At 37.6% G+C, this 23,069-nt stretch overlaps 1 protein-coding gene across 5 annotated transcripts in view; it reads right to left on the bottom strand.

Annotated features, from left to right (window-relative positions):
- The window catches only part of RASAL2 (RAS protein activator like 2), a 408,084-nt gene that overhangs the window by 13,895 nt on the left and 371,120 nt on the right, over nucleotides 1–23,069 (bottom strand). For 4 of the 5 annotated variants that reach the window (XM_068541303.1, XM_068541304.1, XM_068541306.1 and 1 more), the window contains 7 exons: nucleotides 22,100–22,244; nucleotides 15,608–15,752; nucleotides 14,724–14,960; nucleotides 12,482–12,683; nucleotides 10,004–10,203; nucleotides 8,367–9,228; nucleotides 1,154–1,288 (listed from right to left, as the gene is read on the bottom strand). In XM_068541303.1, coding sequence (XP_068397404.1) covers nucleotides 1,154–1,288; nucleotides 8,367–9,228; nucleotides 10,004–10,203; nucleotides 12,482–12,683; nucleotides 14,724–14,960; nucleotides 15,608–15,752; nucleotides 22,100–22,244 — 1,926 coding nt within the window. The remainder of the gene's footprint in view (nucleotides 1–1,153; nucleotides 1,289–8,366; nucleotides 9,229–10,003; nucleotides 10,204–12,481; nucleotides 12,684–14,723; nucleotides 14,961–15,607; nucleotides 15,753–22,099; nucleotides 22,245–23,069) is intronic. The other variant, XM_068541305.1, reaches the window with a different exon arrangement.

The following is a 23,069-nucleotide window of genomic DNA, read 5'->3' as shown; positions in this document are numbered from 1 at the left end:
ATTTTTACATAATATTCCATTTAATTGACAATCAGACAGTTAGCTTCTGCTTATCCAACATCATGGTCCTACACTATGCTTATTAATCCAGAAGGTCAAAGATGACAGTTCTTATACAGTTTGAAGAGGTAGACTGCATCAATAAGCATAGTTTAGGATCCTGCTGATAAGTAAGCAGAAGCTACTTGTCTGGTTGTTAATTAAATGAGGTAATGCCATACATGATGTCAATGTTCTTGTTTGATAATCCTTATTCTTCATGTCAACTTTTCTTAACAAAACGAAACGAAACAAAACTGAAGCAATAGATAATGTCTTTTCTTTTTTCTTTTTTTTTTTTTTAGTCAATGTCTTTTAAAAAATCAGCTATAGTGTTACAAGTTCTTTACCCAGAAAAGGTGAAAAGAAAAACAAAAAAAGGGACTTCTCTAGTGGCGCAGTGGTTAAGAATCTGCCTGCCAATGCAGGGGACACGGGTTCGAGCCCTGGTCTGGGAAGATTCCCACATGCCGCGGAGCAACTAATCCCGTGCACCACAACTACTGAGCCTGTGCTCTAGAGCCAACGAGCCACAACTACTGAAGCCTGCAAGCCACAACTACTGAAGCTCATGTGCCTAGAGGCTGTGCTCTGCAACAAGATAAGCCACTGCAATGAGAAGCCCGTGCATCGCAACAAAGAGTAGCCCCTGCTTGTGGCAACTAGAGAAAGCCCGTGCACAGCAACGAAGACCCAACGCAGCCAATAAATAAATAAATAAACAAACAAAAACAAAAAAAGACAAAATCATTACAAAGATATAGAAAGGAAGTCTAGTCCAAGGGTAATCTTGACTATGGTTAGTTATACAGAAACACTAAATATTCACCTAAAATGACTAGAAATGAGTAGCAGAGTTTTCTCCAAGTTAAGGCAACTCATATTAAAAAAAAAACAAAAAACTTAGAGCTAATCCTCCCACCCCAGCTTGATGGACATTTCCGCATATTTTCAAACACAGACACTACTGAATTATCATACACAGATACGCATAGAAGGGTTAACATAAGAGGTGGAGCTGAAGTTGGGGACCCTGGGGAGATCATCTCCTTGGCTAGACGACCCTTTGGGTGGCCTATCACTGTGCGGGCAATAAAGACAGACTAGGTTCTACCTTCTCGGCATGCTTGGCTTCATCTTGATTTTGCTCGGTTTCTTCTACATCCTCTTCATATTGCCCATTGTTCAGAACCCAGGCTGCTGTCCTCTCTACTGGGGACATTGTGGCAGAGTCCACAGGTGACTGAACCTGCGTCAGAAATACCTATTAGCATCTCCCAAAAGAGCTCATCCACAGTTATGTTTCACAAAGAGAGCTATTCTTAGAAGACATAATTGTGATCCCTGTTTTCTGATAAATGTTCCCAGTTCTAAATAATATTTTGTTACTGCAAGGGCTGGGGGTGAGGGAAGAGAATATCCATTTGTACAAGAATAAAATATTCTGAAATGTTGTGAATAGAAATCACATCTAAGAACCTGCCTTTTTTTCCCTCCAAAGAGGGAAAGCCAAGGCCTTAAAATTGTTAATTAGTCCAATGGTTTCATTAGGTCATTACCTAATGAAATTACGATGATGACAGAATGAGAGAAAGAAAGCACAAGTTGATGGTTGATTGCTCAGGTGAGGAGATACCTGCTTAACCAGGGATGATCAGGAACCAAGGAATTGATTAATGCTAAACAACTCACAAGGTACCCATTTATATATCAGAATGCCAAATTCTTAATTTTCACATCAACCATTTAGGGAAAGAGAAAAAAAAGTGATATTGGTCATTTTTACAGACATTGACTTCTTCATGGGTTAACATCACTCAGAAGTCCATATTTTACCAGAAAGTTTCTTGATGAATACAGGATCAAAACAATGGACATCAACATAGTCTAAGGCATATTTCTATCCAGTTAGGATAGCTAGATAAATTGCCCTTTTCCAACAGATATACAGAGTGATAAGAATTCTGGCTTTGAGTAGCAATTCTGCTACTTACATTGTCACTTAATCTCTTAAATACTTTTTTCCAAATCTACTGAATAGGGCTACCGCCACCATCACCACCTATCCTGACCATCTCCCAGGGAGTTCTAAGGACTGAACAATATAATGTATGTGAAAGTTCTTTGGAAACTATGGAGTACTATAGAGCTTAGATGTTATTACTGTATTTATGCTTAGAAAACTGGCCCTGGATATGATAATTTATATTGGGCTACTGAACATTAGTAGTGCTTTCTCCATAAACAATGCTGGAAATAGACAACAAATTCTTTTTCTCTGGCTTTCTTGAGAGAAAGAGAGAGAGACAGATAGAACAAAGCATTTTTATGTGAGTTAGCCTTTTTATAATTAAAATGAATTTCTATTTTGAGGACCAATACTCTATAAATAATTGGAAGGGAATTTTCTCTCCCATGCAGAGCTATGTACCTTAAGAATCTTTATGTCATTTTGGAATAAAACCCGGTTAAACTCTAAATATATAGATATTTTAAAATAAGGGGTATCTTGATGACTTTGAGATTTAGAAAGACTAGATGAAAAAAATTGGTTGCAGAGACAAAAAGGTTATTTGGGAGAGACTTTAAAAAATATTCATACAAAAGTAGCATGAGGGTATTTCCTAAAGGTTTGAAGAAGAACCTGGTTTGGCTGATTTACAAACAGATTACAGATACATATCGATAAAAAGCAGCTTCATGCCTGAGGCACACACAAGCAACAGTGAATGAACTTTTAGAAATTCCTTCTTTAAAGCCATTTTCTCCCCTGTGTCAAGAAAAACATAAACATGTCTTAAACTTCAGTACCCTCAGTTCTTAAAAAGTCTACCTTCATCTCCACTATGGTAGGTAGGCTTCTTATACTTCATTCATTTGTGTATCATTCTCATTTTTTTTGTCATAACCATGTTGTCACTGATATATTATTTATCATCTCTTTAAAACAAACTTTTTCAGTTAGCTAAATCCTTATGCTAAGCAATATTATCAGTAAAATCATGAGTTTAATGTTATATATATTATCAATTTATAAATACATTTAATATTAATATTTAGATATTTTTCTAATATGTGTTAAAATAATTAAATGATTGATTAAATACCTTGTATACTTAAATAATTTTGAGTATCACACTTTGGAAACACTGATCTATAGACTATAGTATCATTTATATTAAAAAAGATAATAATTATCTACTTCAAAAGTTATTATGAGAAACAAATGAGATAGCATGTAAAAGCAGTTTGTAAACTACGAGGTACTTCACACACACACACACACACACACACACACACACACACACACACACACACACCCTAGTTCTCCCCCTACTGGATTTTGAAAGCAGAGCACAATAAATTGCTTTAGTATTTAGAGAAGAATAGTTTAAAAAGGGGTTTAGGTTTTTATTTGATATATGTACACCTGAAAGGCAAAATATTGTGGTTCTGAGTCTTTAAAAATTAATAGAAAGTCAATACTTAAAGGAGACAAATGCCTTTTTAATTTTAGAATCTTATCCCTTTACCACATAGGGCACAGGAGAGCTGCTTTTCTGTGAAACCAGGATTTTCTATTCAGCTGCTGCTTGAGATAAAGTAGCCACTAAAATGAATAACTTTAATGTTTGGAATTTAAAACTTCAAGGAAGCTAATTCAGTAGCTTTCTGCTTTATAGTTAACAATATGTTGTTCCCAAGAACTTTCTTCCCCTGTGATTTGTTACAAGTAACTATTTATTGAGTGCCAATAAATGCACTATAAACTAATAGTATCCCTAAGAACATACTAAAGAGAGATCTTAGCCCCTAAAAGCATATTAAAAACAACTTCTTAGGTAATCTAGGCATAAAATTTAAAGTGAGAAGCTGTAAAAGTAAAGCGTTGGTTCATTTCACCGGTGTTGGTGGTAGCTACCATATCTTCAGAAGGACTAACAATGTCCAGTGAATTATGAGACAGTGTACAATGGGAACTGGGCATTCCAGTCTATTCCTATTTTATTGGTTGAACCTGTTTTTCAACCACTTCCTCATATACCCTAGCACTTTGCATGGCACACGGTAGGTGGTCAATAAGTTTTGAAAAAATAAATCAGACTAATATAACTATTCCTTGTATTTATGATAAAACCTTTACATAATTATAAAGAGCAGAAAAGTAATATTGAACAAATCAGAAATAGTTTTATCTACATTGAAGACTATGGAGGTGATTTTTATTTCAAAATTTTTTTCAAAATTATTTTTTATTGTAATACATTCTTCATATGAAAGAACTATATACTGTCTTTTACATGTATTTGATTGGTCTTCTGAGTGCTGGTCTTATTTCCTGATTAGACTGTCAACCCTTGAAGCATGGCACCATATATCATAGAATTTTTTTCTTTTGGAATGGCAGTGACTATGTCATTGCACAATTGATGCTCAATAAAATATTATTCATTTATAATTACTTTGGATTCTCTTTAGAATTCATTACCAAAGTGTAATTTATTGCTAAGAGAAGGATACCCTATGTTTTTCCTCTAATCCTTTGGAAGTACATCAAAGGCTTTTCCTCAGTGATTGTTCTATCTCCTTTATAAGCTGGATAGACAACAAAATTTATTACCTCTAGTTTATAGTCAAAGAAATTGAGAAAATAGGTTGGTAAATGGTTCAGATGCCATCTTGTTTAGCTATAGCCTTAAGAAGAGCATTTTCTCCATTGACTTCCAACAGTGGATCATTAAAGAAAATGAAGGATGAAAAAGACGAAATGAAAAGGAGCACGGATTCCTATTAGGAATATCACCCTTTTGAGATAAAGCTTTTATAGGGGTTCTCTGGGAAAAATAATAATGCTTTAGGGCAAAAGGGCTTGAGAAAGCAGTTTCACTGATCCTACAGTTAGCCTGGCTATGCTGAGGATGACTGAGAACAGGCCGGTTCCCTGTTTATTTACTAGATATAAATAAGACTTGTTGCTTTCAGCTTCTCCATAGTCTGAAATAGTCAGGTTCCCATAAATGAATAACACTTTTGCTATCAACACCAAAGAAAGAGCTGACTAAATTAGTAAGTAAACTCTGAGAATCCTTGAAGAGGTTGGTTAGGAGAGGGTTCAACAAATCCAAATGTGAAAACTGTAGCATCATTCTGATAGGCTTGTCAAATACCTATTTAAAAAGCCTCTTCAAATTAGAATTTCTAAGGTTAGGTAACACGCTATAATCTGAACAACTCATATACTGTAAATAGAGTCTATTATGTGCACAGAGTACATGATACACAAAAAAACAAGATGGAGAGGAAAATGATTAAAAAGAAATCCAGGGCTTCCCTGGTGGCGCAGTGGTTGAGAGTCTGCCTGCCAATGCAGGGGACATGGGTTCGAGCCCTGGTCTGGGAAGATCCCACATGCCACGGAGCGGCTGTGCCCGTGAGCCACAACGACTGAGCCTGCGCGTCTGGAGCCTGTGCTCCGCAACAAGAGAGGCCGCGATAGTGAGAGGCCCGCGCACCGCGATGAAGAGTGGCCCCCGCTTGCCGCAACTAGAGAAGTCCCTTGCACAGAAACGGAGACCCCACACAGCCAAAAATAAATAAATAAATTTTTAAAAAAAGATTAAAAAAAAAATACTGAAGTGGAATTTACTAAAAAAAAAAAAAAAAAAAAGAAATCCAAACAGAGGCCAAAAAGGGTCAAAAAATTCCTTCTCTGTAGAACTAGGATTTTATTTCCTTCCTACTCAGCAAATGGAGACGACTGAAGCTAGTTACATTGCCAACAATGGCCGCTCCTTTGTGCTAAGATACAAATGGAATTTGCACGGGACAAAACCTCCAATAATTACAAATGCCTGCAGAACAATCCCCACAAAGAAATCCTCCAGTTTTTGGGAGAGAAGAATTCCCCAACACAATTTGCAATTAAAATATGTAAAGGAATTTACGTAAAAAATGTGCTGATTATATAGAACATCAGAGGCTTCATGGGAGTGAGATGAGAAAAGCAAGCAAGAAAGATAAGGAACAAAAAAAAATAATAACATAAGTTTGAAAGAATAAAACATCTGCATAGAAAAAGCCAGTGTAGAAAAAACAGAAAATTGAGCAATCAAAATACAGTGATTTATGGTTTAACTGGTATGACAGTGGCAGCACCACCAAAGGCACAAACAGGGCTGAATATGTAAAGCTGTGCTGTGGCTATGCCCCACTTCATGCCAACATAATATAGACATTCCCAAGCTCATTAATGGCTATGGCTCAAAAGTATTTTAATTGGTTGTCTGAAGACCATATGCATTTCCTACCTCCCATCTATCCAGACAGCTTTCTATTCACGCACAGAAACACGTAGTGCTTATATGATAGGTGTCATATTTTCCTACAGCACAGATATTATAAATGACAGTTGGTTTCAGATGATCACACAAAAGGCTATTTAATTTACAATATCTATAAACAGTCAGTCTGAGTCACGGGTCCTGGGAATTGAGGACAACATGATACAGGAGGGAAGGGTAAGCATTCTTCTTTTCTCTCCAGGGCTGGGACTAAGTCCAACTTTGAAAAGTAGGCAGAGGGCCCGCCCTGTGGCCTGTCTTGCCCCTCTCTGCCAATCTGATATTCTTCTCTACTCCTTACCTCATCCTCAGGGCCTTCAAGCTGCACTAAACCCCCACATAGACATTTGCCTCCACACAGTATTGCATCTCTAAAATTACTTATCTTTCTTTTCTCCTCTCAATCAACAATTTGATTATCTGAAAGGGGTTGATCTCAACTAGAAGCTAGCATAAAATCAAAGTATGGAAACTAATTCACAATAAGGTGGGAAAGACTGATAGCCTCCTAACATAAATTAAATGTACATATATGATATATATATATAAAAGATGTATATATATAAAAGCATTTTCATTTAAAGAAAAGGAAAAAATTATATAATATAATCATTATGTAAATTAATAGAGTATAATCTTTTTTCCTTTTCTTTAAATGAAAATGTGTATTAAATCAAATGAATTGGTGAAATTTTGGGAAATATAACAAAATAAAAATGAAAAATTTAAGACTGAAGAAAAAGTTTATTTCTCAGGAAAGCATTGACCAACTAGGAGGTTTTGCTCAGGAAGTTGGCTACCAGAATCAGCTTAAGTTTTTCATCCCTTCTTCTACTTCTGTGTCCAAGGATTTTGTAAATGTTCTAATTTTTTTTAAAAACAATAATTATCAAAGTAGGGGCAAGGGCTCTGACCACAGCAGAGTGGTGGCAGAAGCAGCCCAATCAGTAAATGCCTACCTATAAAAATGCAAATATACTAAAGAGATACATTGGGGGTCTCACTGCAGTCTCCTCTGACCAGTGATTCTGCTGACAAAAGGATTTGTCATAGAACTCTTCTAATCACAAAGCTCCCTAATACAAATAAAGTAGGATTAGGTTTCAAAAAAAAAATTCAACAAAGCTTTTTTTAGGGGAAAAATCTTTTTTAGATGAAAGTAAGATATGTATAAATGCATTCATAAGGTTCTTAGTTTATTTCAAGAGTAAATATGGATTGGTGCCTCAAAATGTAATCTGTAAAGAAGAAATGATAAAATTCTTAAGAAACATTTTTCTTTGTGAAGAACAAAGTTTGATAATCTTATATTAAATTTAGGTGAGATATGAGCTGGGCTTGTCCATGTAAATAGAAATATAAGAGATTTTCATAGATGTTTAGAGAATACTTGTCAACCACCTATGTTTCTATCTTTTTACCTCTCTCCTTTACCTTGCTTCTATAGGTGTTCAGTTGTTTATTTTTCTAGCCATTTCCAGGAAAAGGCACACGGGGACTTACTACTTCCAGAGGGAGTTGGGGGGTGGAGTAGAGAGCAGTTACACTAAACTCTTGGCTGAAAGTGCAAAACTTTATTCTGGAAACTTAAGAAAAAAAATTAAGGAGGATTAATGCCCAGATTCCCAAAATATATCCTAGTTGAATTGGCCTGTAGATTCACAGCTTAAGTGTCTAATTATTACTCAACATCACAGATTGTTCTCAGTGCTAACTGAGATCATAGCTCTGCTGCTTGAAGAGACAGAAAGGCCCCTGGAGTGGTTGTTACAGTCTCCTAAGAGTAATGAGGCAAGCTACATTCTGCTGCCTCATCTAGCCAGAAGCCTCCCAAACTTTTCATTTCCTCTTTCCATTAAAAGGTTGCAAAAAACAGTTTTAAGCGGAAACCCTGCTAGCAATTGGATTTCTCAATGACTTATATATAAAGAACCGAGGAAACAGTTGGACCAAGTACCTGGCAGCCCCTCCAGCACTCACCCCTACCTGCTGTGTCTGCTGTCTCTGGATCGCTCTCACTTTGGGAACAGGGCTCTCTCTGGAGGAAGAGGACTGCTGCCGGGACCGGCTCCCATTTTGCACAGGTTCGGCCACCAGAGCCGCAGATGCCAGTGACATGCTCCCGGTGCTACGAAGGGAAGCGCTGTGTGGCAGAGATGGTGGGGCTTTGGCTCGGGCACCTAGCCCAGCCTGGTCCATTTTTCGGATCTGGGCCTGCCCCGTGCTATTCTGCCGTGGCAGAGCAAGAGGTATGTGTCTGTCCGACACAGTGTGCCGCCTGGAGAAGTCCTCGCTCTGAGTGCTACGTTTGGTGAAATCTTCCATGCTGCTGTTGCTGGGTCCACTGAGTTTGAAGTCTTCACTGTTACTTTGGCTCCTGGAACTGGCAGTGCTTAGGTTCTCCAAACTGGAATCCACAGAGGCCTTTGGCATTGCTGGAATTGGGTTATTGAGGTGATAGACAGGGTTCTGGAATGACAAGGGCTGGAGGCTGCCAGGCTGGTTCAAGGCTGGGTGCAGGGGCCTCCGCACTTGGGGTGCGCTCTGGGGAGTGCTCTGGGTTTCCCGAAGTTGTTTGATGCTGGCCACCTGGGTTATGGAAAGCTGGCTTCCAGTCAGGCGCATCGGCATGTCAAGCATGACAGACGCATGCTCCACTTGGGCGGCATGAGTGTCCTGAAGGTCCATGAGGGAGATGCTCCGGCCATTAGGTAGGCTGCTTTCCTTTTCATCCTTTTCAGAGTAAGTCATGCTCTGGGAGGAGGCTTGCTGAACCAGCAATAACGTTTTCCCTCTGAAATAGCTATCTGTGTTGTCCTGGCTTGGAGATTTTAGTTTATGCAAATCACTGTGGAAAAGGAAAGGACCCTTAATTTCTCCTGTGGCAAATTCAACAGAGTTAAGATTCCTCAACTCAAGCATATGAACTCTTCAGAAGGCTCAGGGGCCTAGTGTGGATACTTACATTGGTTTCTAAACACAGATTTCATCATCACAATTCTTAGGATAAGATCCAACATTTTTAGTTTTTCTTCAAAGGTGGAGAATAACACTGTATAGACCACTCCATCCCTGTCTTAGATTTCTACTAGAATTCCAATCATTTCCTAGTTAGGTTTTAAACCTCCCAAGGTATTCCAATTCCTAGTTAATCGGTTCTGTCTAAACCTTCGGGAAGCCCTGAGTGCACAACCAAAGGGTCCCTACTAAAGGCACAAGTCTTGCCAATACAGAAAACAAAGTCTAAGCATCAACACTGTATCTACCTGTTCAGCTGACACAGCCAGCTCTAAAATATTTTCGACTGAGGTTCTCAGATTTTTGAGCGCTACAATACCTGAAAATATCAATTTCATAGAGCCCTTAGTCTTCCATTAAGCAGGACATAGGTTCTTTTTATAAGTTTGTTGAATATAACTCTACAATATCATTCTAGAGAATAAGTATCTTAGATCATGTGTATTATTATGACAAACAATTGGATTTATCTCAGAAGATTCTTTCCAACTGCTCATGATTTTAAAGTTGTAAATTCAACAAGTAAGTTAAATAGATTTTCCCCAAATCTCTAAATATTGTCTCCCTCTGAGATAAGTAGTTCCAATTCTCTCTGAAATTCATACCTGTCAGTAGGGTCTTCAAAAATTTTCTGCAGCCCAGAGGAGAGGCTTCCACTGACATTTGGACTGGAGTTATGCTCAGTGAAGCGTCTCAGTTGCTGTTGTACTGGTGTAGGATTAGTCAGAGATTTGGTAATATCAGCAAGAACACGAGGGAGAGGTCCCAATTTTGCCACGGTCGCCTGTAGGAAGGAATTTTCACCCTAATTGGATAATAAGCATTGCGATATCCACCACAGATTGTTTTTGGGACAACGATGCCCATTGATGGAGGGGTGGAGGTTGGAGGGAAGGGTAGGTGCTTGCATATGGGAGTGGCAGGTTCATAATGCATTGTTATGGAGCAGCAGAGCCATGGCGTCGAGATGAATGGAGGAGGCGAAACAAGATGCAGCAGACATTGAGGAAAGAAAGGAAATAGAAATTAGGATTATGCAAATAAAAATTAAAAGACATGCTCAAAACAACCAAACTATTGCCATTCCAACTAAAACAGACATGCAAAGCAAACTAAATCTTTGGGAGGCTGGTAGGTCAAGGTGGGGGAGGGTAGGGCAAGAACCAAACACCTTCTAACCAAAAAGAACTTTAAGACCAGAGGATTGGCTAGTGTGATGAAACTTCCAAAGGAAAGGGATCATGTGAGGAAAGAAATGCATGCCAACATACAAGAAGGTGTTGCATTCAGGGGTCCAGAGCACTGCAGGGCACACAGTTGATATTGCCATCCACTAGCCATTTAATCTTGGGAACCCTGACCTACTGCCAGCTGAGTTTGCATCAGCAAGACAAGTTTTTAAGAAAAATTTAAACAGCAAAGTTATGACACATCTATGAGATGTGTCTAGATAGATGTACTGCTGGTTCCCAGGACCAAACAGAGATTAAAAAGGAGAACGTGTGTTTACACAGCAAAGCCTGTTAAAAAGACCTTGACCCTGAATAAACCAGGTTGATTTCAGAAGATAACTGTATCTGCATCCCACTGATGCAGTTATTCAGTGAAGAATAACTTTTTACGATTTGCTTTATCCACCTCAATCATTGTTTTCTTTGGGGAATTCTCATTCTCATGGGGTCTTATGGGAACCTTCATCCGTTAGGCAGTTTTACATGGCTGCCTCTGGGTTTTCGCTGTCTTCTCAACAGACTCTTCTACCCTGCTCAAATGAGTACAGATGCCATCTGAAGAATGTCTTTACTTGCTAGACTCTCTTGAGCCATGATTCATATCCAAGGAATTTACCCTCAGCATAGCTGCAACTTAAAATCTAGCTAGCATTTCTAAAAGTTAAGAAGGGGTCCTTGAGAATAAGAAACAGTTTATTATTTTACACATGTTTTGGGCACCAGTGGACACCCTACCATTTACATTTCCTCAGGAAAGTGGTCTTTGTTAATAGGTTTTACTCCCCTCTCCCTCATTTTATTGGTGCAATGTTTTTAAAGATAATTGGGGGTGGTGGTGGTGGTGGGATGAATTGGGAGATTGGGATTGATATATATATACACTAACATGTATAAAATAGATAACTAATAAGAACCTGCTGTATTAAAAAATAAAATAAAATTCAAAAAATAAAAAAAATAAAAAATGTTCTGACTCAAAAAAAAATAAAGATAATAGGAAAATGGAGGAAAACAAATAAACAAATTCTTATCACAGAAAAATAACTTTGTTTTTTGAAGTTATTCTAACATACCACCACAGACATTTATAAAGTAGCTGTAGCAAACAAAAACATCAATAAATAATTATTGTGATAAACCTAGCCAGAGTCTGTTAGGCTGTTTTCCATAACAATTCTATTCCTCTTTGCAAAATTCGAGAAGGAAGAAAATGATTGGCATGGTATATATTTAGTTATTAATATGATATACAAAAAAATTCTTAGCTTATAGTCAGAAAATAAATGATTAAAAATGATAGTTGTTTTCTCTATTCTTAATTCACATCTGCAGATGAAAAGAAAACATCAGGATTTTCAGATCCCACATAACTCTATAGGTACTAATAGTTATATTAAACCCTCTGACTTGCATGATAAAAATAAATCTCATGGTAAGTTACTTAAACACGATAGTCTCAGTATTCTTCTAAGTCCACACTTCCATTAGAAATTACTACATGAGGTTTCATCTCACTCTACTATACATGAATAAGGCTTCACACACTAATATTTGATATTAGTTTCTAGGCAAATATACAAACATATTTGTTTATAGAAATATATACTCCATTAATTCAGGTAACTACTTAAAAATATGTTAATAATTTTGTGGCTTACTAGAATTTTCTGGTTTGTAAGGCACATACTTTACTCAGAAATCATAACTATTTCCTCCCAGACTTCTAGGGCAAAAGGTTGCTTTCAACAAGCAGAAAGCATGAATGTGATTACTCTGTAGATACTCTCCAGAATCCAGGTACATTAGGGTTCTCTACCTCCCATCTCCTGTTACCCTTCCCGCCTACTTTACCTTATCAAGTTGGGAAACTACTTCCCACAGTAAGGAATGCAAAACTGAAAGCTCGCGGCCCAGATCAATATAACCATCAAAGCCTGGGGTGTTCGAGATGGTGTCCGGATTAGAGATCTCCAAAAGAAAGCGCTTCATTCCACCCCATTCGTGTTCTAAAAAATCATTCATGAATGCCATGTATTCCTCTTTGTTACCAAATCTGAAGTAGAGGGAGAGAAAATGAGAAAGAACATATTCAGGAAAAGAGATGTGATCATTTTGAATTGACTTTACACAGAGCTATAAATTTTTTTTTTTAATTTTGGGGAGGTGACTAATTTGATTATCTATAAGTGATAAATACTAAGACATACTTTCTTAATATTACATTAATAGTCAAAAACTTTGAATAGCTTTCTATTCTCTATAGGGTAAAGACAAAATCCTTTTTTCCTGGTATTTAAAGCCATTGTAAACATTCATTATCAGTATAAACCTTCAATATCGCTAGCTTCTTCAAAGTCCCCCAAATACATTATACTCTTTTTCTTCTCCAAGCCTTTGCTCATGCTATTTATTTCTACTAGAGAACTTCCTCTCTTCTTTGCCTATCTAGGTTCTAGTTATCTTCCAGGCCTTGTTTAAGTCCATAAAGCATGTTCCAAAATAAACTAGAAACAATTTTTACAAGAATTAGCTCAAATATGGGTAAACATGTATATTTCTGTGTTAGCATATATACAGAGCATACAAAGTTAAAATAGTGCACTTCTAAAAAGTCACATGCTAGAAAACAATGTATCATTGAAGTTCTAATCTTTTCCTTCAATACATTGCTACTAGAAACTTGTACTTAAGCTTCAATACGGAGTAAATCTGGGATCGATTTTGCCAGTGTGAATTGCTTCTCAGTGATTTCTTAAAATTGTTTTCTATAAATTATAAAAATTAAACTTAAGAAAAAATTGAAAACAATGAAAAGTGGAAGGAAAAAAGGGTAGGTGTACCCATTCCACCACCCAAACATATCTGCTATTTACAGTTCAGTGCATTTCTTCTCCAACTGCTTTCTCCTAACTTCTTTTGAAAAAGTTGAAAGCTACAGAAAAGTTGAAAGAATATACAACGTACACCCATATGCCATTCACCTATTTTAACCAACCGTTCCCATTTTGCCAAGTTTCTTTTCACTCTCTCTCTTTTTTTGATTGAACCATTTTAAACTAAGTTGCAGACATAGCCTCTAAGTACATTAGCACCTATTTCTCCAGAATAAGGAATAACTCTTACATAAACCAATGCCACACTAAAACTTTTAAAAGACATTACTTATAAATTATCTCATATATAGTTCATATTTAAATTTCACCAATTGTCCCCAAAATGATTTTTATAAATGTTTTTTCCAGTTCAGATCCAATTAAGATTCAAGCACTGCATTGTCTCTTTTAATCTAGAACAGTCCTCCCTCCATCTTTTCCATTTTTCATGATACTGACTTTTTGAAGGGGCCAGGCCACTTGTCTTAGATAATGTAACCATAGAATTTTGACTGATTGTGCTTCCCAACGTTCCTATACTTAGGTTTTTGTGTTTTCATATTGTTGGGATAAAAGTATATGCACCATTTGGTATCCTATCTCTTTTTTTTGGCTGGAGTTTTTAATAAAACTTTTCATTTAATATAATTATATCTTTATCATTTTGCATATTATTGGTTCTTTGTAAACACAACTTGCAGTGGCTGCAAATATTCCACTGAATGCATAGACTACTTAACCATTCCTCTATAAAGTGAATATTCAAATTGATTACAATTTTTTTGCTATTTTTAATAATACCACAATGAAAATCATGGAACATGAGTGATGAGGCACCCCACGCTCATCCAAAGGTTAGGCCTCATGTACTTTTTAAACAATGTTGTTAAAAAGTGGTCATGGGGCTTCCCTGGTGGCGCAGTGGTTAAGAATCTGCCTGCCAATGCAGGGGACACGGGTTTGAGCCCTGGTCTGGGAAGATCCCACATGCCGCGGAGCGACTAAGCCTGTGAGCCACAACTACTGAGCCTGCGCGTCTGGAGCCTGTGCTCCGCAACGGGAGAGGTCGCGACGGTGAGAGGCCCGCGCACCGTGATGAAGAGTGGCCCCCGCTCGCCGCAACTGGAGAAAGCCCTCGCACAGAAACGAAGACCCAACACAGCCAAAAATAAATATAAATTAAAAAAAAAAAAAAAAGTGGTCATGGTAGTGACACCTACTTGGCAAAGTTGGCCAGGTTCTGGATGACCTTGGCAATTAGAGTTAGAGTCCGAGATGTGCGGTCATCAGGATATTCCTGCATGAGGTTGAAGAGACTGGGAGACATGATGGCCGGGCACAGAAAACGGAGAAACAACGAGGCACTGATGAGCCGCTCGCTGATGTCTTGCTTGCTGCGGTTCAGGCACTGCTGCTTCCAGGATGCAAACACTTCTTTCAACTCACGAGGGAAAACACTGGGGAAGGAAGAAGGACCAAATATAAAAGTACCATAACCCAAGAAAGCACAGGTGATCCCACTCTGGCCCAACAGAGCCAGGTTATGAGGAGGGCCTAATAGAGAGAGCTTCTGTCTGATTCATGCCTGAGAAGTGGTGGAAAATTCAGAGACATCCAGATGGAGAACAGAAACCCAAAGCTACAAAACTCAGGAATTAGTGTAAACTTAGTTTTGCAAAGTGGGAAAATGGCATGAGGCTCCTGACTAAACCATTTGGTTTACTACAGTTCATCATAACCTCTCTAAAGACTGTTCATCAAAAGCTTCCAAAATCTCACCAATTGCTGGGGTTACAATAATGATCAAAAATCATTAACACATTTGTTTGACACTAGTAAATATGTTTAAAAGTCCTTAAAATACTTTTGGTATTCGAGGATGTGGTGCTAATATTCTGGGGAAATATTATATTTAGGTGGATAGTTCAGAGCAACTTCTGCTTACAAGAGAGGTTTAGATTTTAGACAAAACTGTATTAGGGAAACTTTCAATTTTTCCCATAAGTCCTTCCTTTGGTTGGGAAATAACTGTTAACACTGTGATAACTCATATCGAAAAACTGAAGTTCCAATAGCAGGGAATGAAGCACCGACGGCAGCTCACCAGTAAGAGTTGATGATCTTGCAGAAAGCCAGCTCACAGCACATTTTCAGGTTGCTCTGATGGTCTATCAGTTCACTAGATGAACATTTGCTGGGATCCACTTCACAGTTTTCATCTGACTCATACAAAGCTTTGATGAACTCCCCTATTTCAAGAGAGAAGATGACGGACAGTATAACTATAAATAGTGTCTTCCTGAAGAGAATAAAAGAATGTAGGATTTCTGTACTAAAATGTGTAATGGGGAATTCGTTCTGATTCCTGACATGGAGGGCACAAAACACTGTTCACGAAGGGTTACTGCTTTGGAACCCAAGAGATACCACCTCCTATACATCATGTTTATTTTCCTTACTCTGGAAGTGGAAAAACAGCACTCATTAACATCATCATCATGGTATTTACAAAAAGAATAATGAAACTACTTTAAAAAATGCTACAACTTTAAATCTTTTATCTAAAACCACAAATATATTAGCAGGAACTCATTACTTATTCTTATTATAAGGCCTCTTTACCTTATGAATAATGTTGTTACTATTTTAGAAGAATAAATAACCCAAGTCTGAATGATTAGCCTACCTATGCTTTTAACTGCTAATACTGGTGCCAAACACATATTCAAGTAAGGGTCTCTAGGCCTACCTCTCCTAATGGGGATAGTCATTCAACATAGCACATAGCAGAGCATCTCTTTATATAATCTGGATGTTTTTCCAAATAAATTTAGCTTAGATGCCCTGTTCATATATCTTAGCCTCTATAGAGATATGCCCAGTATTTCCTGAAAGAGCAAATCCTTACCTTACCTGTTTATCCTCCACCATGCACTATGCACTATACCTTGTATTTGTTCTGTTCTATGTTTCACACTGTTTTGTGCTTATTTGTTCCCATGCCTGTCTCATCTTTAGGATGAATACCATTGAAGGTCAGGGACTGGGTTCTATTCATGTTCAAATCCCAAGCCTATTAAATAGCTTCCAAAGCATTGCAGGGGCTCAATAAATATTTGTTAGAGATGGTAGTATGTTTTTATTTTTTGTTTTTTATAGGTCTTTATGACAGAGGAGTAGAACTTTCACAGCTCCTTTTAAATCTGCTTATATTAATTGAAGTTCAGGCTAGTTATTAATAGACTTCATGAAAGTGAACAGTAATTCCTATAAAAAATTAAGTGGCAGCAGCAATATCAAAGAGCATTTTCTATCAAAATGGTTAGTACTAAGATAAATGAAAGATTTAAAAAATAGCTGTGATAGAGGATGGGAAGTGATTATTTGGAAGAACAATGCTTGGAGAACAGGAATCTAAGTGATGCACAGAAAAGAAAGTGGTGCAGAGAAAAAGTAAAGGCTTTGGAGCCAGAAAGATCTAGGGTCAAATCCTGGACCCATCACTTAACCAACTGTGGGGCCATGAGAAGTCACTTAACTAGTCTGAGTTTTGGGTGCTTTATTTGGAAAACAGCATTAATCACTCCAACCCTCTAGAGCTATGGTGAGGATCTGAAAATAGTGCATGAAAAAAAAAGTGTCTGATACAGTGCCTGGTACTTAGTAGGGGCTCCTTATAATAAGTATTGTTATGTACAAACTTTGTAATTTTAAAATAACTTTTCATAGAGTGAAATAATCAAAATTGGTAAAAGGCTTTTAAAAATGTTTACCAACTCTCACAGGATTTCTATTGAACATGTTCTCAACATCACCTATGCTATGTGCTCCCACACAATTTACCTCATTTAAAGAGTACCTGAATTTAAAAATAAGTCATCAATGTCAAATACTTCATGTAAAAATCAATCCACCTCTAAATTTATATCATTAATATTCAGCTTAGTGAGTTATACCTATTCCAGGAGATAATAACTAATATTAATAAATAACTTGTGAATTTTGAGAGTATTTTTCTTTTATTCTTCAAGAAAAGAACCAAATAAATAACTCAAGGGTCCAGAAGTAAATTAATTATCTAAAGTTTTTTCTCTTTACCTGATTATGATATATTTAAAATCCTCCAAACTTGAGAAAATTTTTTTCACTTTTGAAACTGTAACCTGGGACTTCCCTGGTGGCACAGTAGTTAAGAATCCGCCTGCCAATGCAGGGGACACAGGTTCGATCCCTGGTCCGGGAAGATCCCACATGCAGCGGAGCAACTAAGCCCGTGCGCCACAACTACTGAGCCTACGCTCTAGAGCCCGCGAGCCACAACTACTGAGCCCACGTGCCACAACTACTGAAGCCCGAGTGCCTAGAGTCCGTGCTTTGCAACAAGAGAAGCCACCGCAACGAGAAGCCCGCGCACAGCAACAAAGAGTAGCCCCCACCCCCCACTCGCCGCAACTAGAGAAAGCCCGCGTGCAGCAATGAAGACCCAACGCAGCCAAAAATAAATAAATTAAAAAAAAAAAAAAGATAGGAACTGTAACCTATGTCTGATAGTGTGGAAAGTACCACATTGAAAGGTGAACTTTTATAGATCTGCACCTAGAAGCTGTTTAGCTGATCAGAAATTACTGAGACAGATTTAATGATCCCTTCATGTCTGCTCTCTTGCCTTTGAAAAAAAAAACATCAAGGACAAAGAGGATGGGTGTTCAATATGTTGTTTAAATTTGAGTTTGTGCCTAGAATGTTCTATGGTGTGTTTCATTAACTCATTATTATCTAGCATCCAAATTTCATGTATAGAAATAAGCCACTAGGTATGGATATATTATTGCTAAAAGGAAATTTGCCTCTGCCACCAATGGTGGAAGTTAGGCCTTTTTAGAGACTTTTCTATATGCCACAGAAGATGGTGTTTCCTGTTGATCAGATGCATCAACATGCAAACTGATTTCAATTAGAAAGGTAAAAGGGGTTAACAGATGAAAGACTTAATTTAAGTCTAACTAAGGCAGAGTCTGTAAACAGTAATGCTTTTACTCAAGATAAATGAAGACTGGCTAAAAGGCAGGTAGATATTGTTTAATATGACTGGAAACTTTTAACTCAATTTTCTCTGAGAATTCTTCAGGTAGTCTGCAAATAACATCTATTTTTTTTGTCCAATGTGTACGAAATACAACAAAACTTTAATTATTCAGAGTGCTCAGCTGTACTTATTAATTTGATTTTTTGGATTACTGAGACTTCACTGTGAAGCCTTTTTATTTAAAACTTCTCATAGGGACTTCCCTGGTGGCAAAGTGGTTAAGAATCCGCCTGCCAATGCAGGGGACACGGGTTTGAGCCCTGGCCCGGGAAAATCCCACATGCAGCGGAGCAACTAAGCCCGTGCGCCACAACTACTGAGCCTGCACTCTAGAGCCTCCAAGCCACAACTACTGAGCCCTCATGCCACAACTACTGAAGCCTGCGTGCCTAGAGCCCGTGCTCTGCAACAAGAGAAGCCACCACAATGAGAAGCCCACACACCGCAATGAAGACCCAGTGCAGCCAAAAATAAATAAATAAAATAAATTTATATATATAAAAAAAAGGCTAACTAGAAATATGGGGAGTTAGATGGGGAGAAGACAGTAGAATCTCTTTCCTGAAGAAGCTTACCAATTAATTTTGTTTGTGCTGTTGGAAGCAGTAGCCATTTTCACCACCCCGGTCCTTGCTTTTGGGTTACAAATATAATAGAGATCTTTGTGGGGTTACTTGAATTTCTTCCCCTGCTCACTGAATCAATTTTCGGGTCTCATTGAGCCAATCAGCTATTTAATTATTAACTGTTCTAGGACAGTTAATAATTAACTGTAATGATTAACAAAGGACTTGTCTCTCCTTTTCACTTCAGGAATTATTTCATTTGGGAAGCCTATTTAGCACACTGATGGTAGAATATGAATATCTGATTTTTAAGAAGTAGATGGTCAACAAATATCTACACCTTTATCTCCCCAGAACAGAGAATACTATTTGAGATGCGTCATCATTGCTTTTTATAAGGCAGTGCAAATCATTAAAGCAAACCATGATACATAATTTATGATATGACTGTATAAGCTTTTTATGTAAAACTCTGATTCTGTACCTTTCCTAATGTCAATGAAAATCCATTTTCATTAGTCTTCTTTTAAATTCCTATTAGATCTTAAACTAAAGCACATGACTTGAGAAAAGAAAAAAATATGAAGATAGGAAGCAGGAGAAGAAAAAATTTACTTCTCCAAAGTAGGAATTAACTGCTACTACAGTGAGTCCAGCGTAGGTAAACACAAAGGTCCTGTTTCTTGAGCAGTCATTCACTTTTTAGCCTGTGCAACCTGGCTCCTGTGCTCCTGAGAGCAGTCCCAGCCATCACTAGTCATCAAAATGCAATAGCCATGTTTTCTTTTTAATCTTTACTTTCCCCAATCTCTGACTCTATTGATACTTTTTTCCTCTTGGTGTCTAAGACACAGTATTTTCCTGATTTTCTTTCTTTTTTTTGCATGTGTGCATGCATGCTTCCTCTCTCTTTGACCACTTCTCTGATTCCTCTGTTTCCTTCTACACCATAAACCAGGTGCATTGTTAGATCTGTCTTTGGCCTTATTCTCTTCCTGCTCCTGTAATCTTGTAGTTTCATTGATTCCCTCCACATGGGTAACTTAGTCCTAAATTTTCACCAGCCAGCTAGACAGATGTCTTGGGATTTCCTACCTAGAACCTCTGGGATTTCCTACTTGAACTTCAAGTTGAATACATGTGAAGTGAAAATATCATTTCTCATTCTTTCAAGCCTACTACTTTTATGTTCTCTTTCTGTTAAGAATCTCATCATCCTTCTTGTCACTCACGAAGGCCGCAAATTAACTGTAATATTTGATCTCCTCCTCCACCAAGCCCTGCCCCATTCCCACAAACTGAAAAGTTGCCAAGTCCTATTAGCTCAACTTCTTTAATATTTCTTAGATCCAACTTTTCTCTTACTCTTGGCGATTACCTCATTCAGAGTCTTGTTATTTCTTGCCTTCCTTATTATAATGGCTTCTTAACTGGTCTCTGCGTTCAGTTGCTTTCTTCACCAACCCATTTAAATCACTCTGTTAAACTGACTCTATTAAAAACACCCTGCTCAAAACTTCCAGTTGTTCACCAATGATTACTGTAAAATCTACACTCCTCAGCCAGGCAGTCAAGGCCCTCAACTAATTGGTTCTAATTATCTGTCTAATCATTTTTGTTGTTGTTGACTTGTCTTTTTCACTTTATTTTCCAGCTAATTGGCTATATTCCAAACATGCCTGGTTCTCTGGTACCTCGATGCCTTTTTGTTCATGAGGTTCTTTCCCCTATGCTAATCCCTGCCATTTCCATTGTGCAATCTCTGCTTTTACAAACCTTGCTAAACTTCGAGCTACACACACATCATAAATGTCACAAGGGAAATTTTATAATTCCATCAGGTATAATCAATTTCTTTAATTATTTGAAAAGGCACAGGATTCTCTTTCTCTTTTTGGTTATAGGGATATCCTTATCTTTCTTATCTATCTATATTGTAAGCTCCCTAAGGGCAAACATTTATCCATTCATTCATACCTTATTGTCTATTCTTGATAGTCTCATGTGACTGCTGAGCACTTGAAATTTGGCTAGTGCAAACTGAACGTGTAATAAATATAAACTGCACACAATTTCAAGAGTTAGAATGAAAAAAGTAAAATACTTCATTAATAATTCTTATACTGATAACATATTAAATAATATTTGGATATAATGGGTTAAATAAAATGTTATCAAAATTAAATTTACCTGTTTCTCTTTACCGTTTTTATACTGTGACTACTAGAAAATTTAAATTACTCACATGTGACTCACATTATGTTTCTTTAGGATGGTGCTGCTCTACATTCTGTGTGAAGTACTGGGGATATGGGGATAAAAAAAATGACACTCTTCTTCAAGGAACTCACGTCTGCTTTATCAGAATGTATACCAAAGTGCCGAGCACAGTGTCTTACTCTAGTGGTTAACACCTGAATGTCACGACCAAATATGGAGCTGCAAGTGGGTGGTCTAGTCATTAGAACTACTGATTGGACAAAAATTAGTTGTGAAAAATTCTGTAGGTCTGGAAGGCAGAAATTGGGAGTTGTGGGAATTGGCAGGAGTTTCTCCATTTTTGATGCATAATGCTAACACTTTCAAGACTTAGGATTTATATCATGATATAAATACCCAACACTTTGGGGGAAACAGGTCAACTAGAAATGACATCTCATTACTAACATTACTGTGTATCTCAGAATCTCAGGGACTTGAGGGCATGGGGGTAGCTGCCTATGCTGATGAGGTTTCTCTTTCGGTACATAGTGTTAAGAAATCAATCTGCTGTTCCTCCACTGCTGAGTACTGCAGAGACTTCTTACAGCTGAAACTCCAACTTTAACACTTTAATCAGCTAGAACCAGATAACATGCAGAATTTGAGTTCCATTTGGTTGTTTCATGAGGGTCTAAAAATCAAAAGGGAAAGAAAAGAAAACAGATGTTTTTCTTCTCCATACCCAATGCATCATGAAGATACTGCTGTCCCACCAACTTGAGGTATTCCTCAATGGATTTGGTGGCAATGGTGTTCTCTCTGAAGATCAAGACATCATGCTCTCCACAACGATCCACCTCAGACATCACCAAGTCGGTCAGAAAATCCTGGTAGAATAATGTTCAGTCAGGCAGAAAGCAACTGAATAAATAATATACATTAGGAGAGACTGATGAAATATCAAATATCCTGGGAATGCTGCTTTAAAACTAAAGCTACCAGATTCATTTGAAAGAAAAAAGTCAGTCAGGATAAAATTTTAGGTGTCACCAATCCTAAGTTAAAAATTCCTTCAAGGGTTTTTCATCACACTTTTGATATAGACTGTAATTCTGAATGTGGCCTGCAAGTCTCTATATTTTCTGGTTTCTATCTTCCCAGCTTCATCTCATACCATCTCTGTATTGTGCTCTAGTCTCAAGGGCCTTTTTTTTTTTGTAGGTCCTTGAATACATCAAGCCCTTTCTAACACACAATGTTGTCTATTCACCACAGAGCTTTCTGCAAATGCTGTTCTCAGTTCTGCTTCACTCCCACCCTTGCTCTGCCCTCACTGCTATGGAGTTAATTCCTCAGATCCTTTGGATTTTAGTTTGCACATCTTTCCTCAGTGAAGCCTTATCTTACCAACACTGCCCCTGAACTCCATTAGTCAGGTCCCCTTAATCCACATTCTCACAGCACCATATAACTTTTTAAAAATGTGCACTTTTCACAGTAATCACACATTTCTGTAATTATTTGATTAACATCTGTTTTCCCCAGAAGACTGTGAGTCCCATGAGACCAAAGACAGTGTCTATTTTTATTCACCTCTATATTTCCAGCATTTAACAGCTTCTGACACATATTAGGCATTCAATATATAATGGTTACAAATTGGTCCATAGTATCAACATGAAATTTCTTGAACTAACCATCTGAACTCATTT

This window comes from Eschrichtius robustus, chromosome 3 (assembly GCF_028021215.1).
Source record: "Eschrichtius robustus isolate mEscRob2 chromosome 3, mEscRob2.pri, whole genome shotgun sequence".
NCBI classification, from domain to species: Eukaryota; Metazoa; Chordata; class Mammalia; order Artiodactyla; family Eschrichtiidae; genus Eschrichtius; species Eschrichtius robustus.
This window is presented reverse-complemented; position numbering and strand designations above follow the sequence as displayed.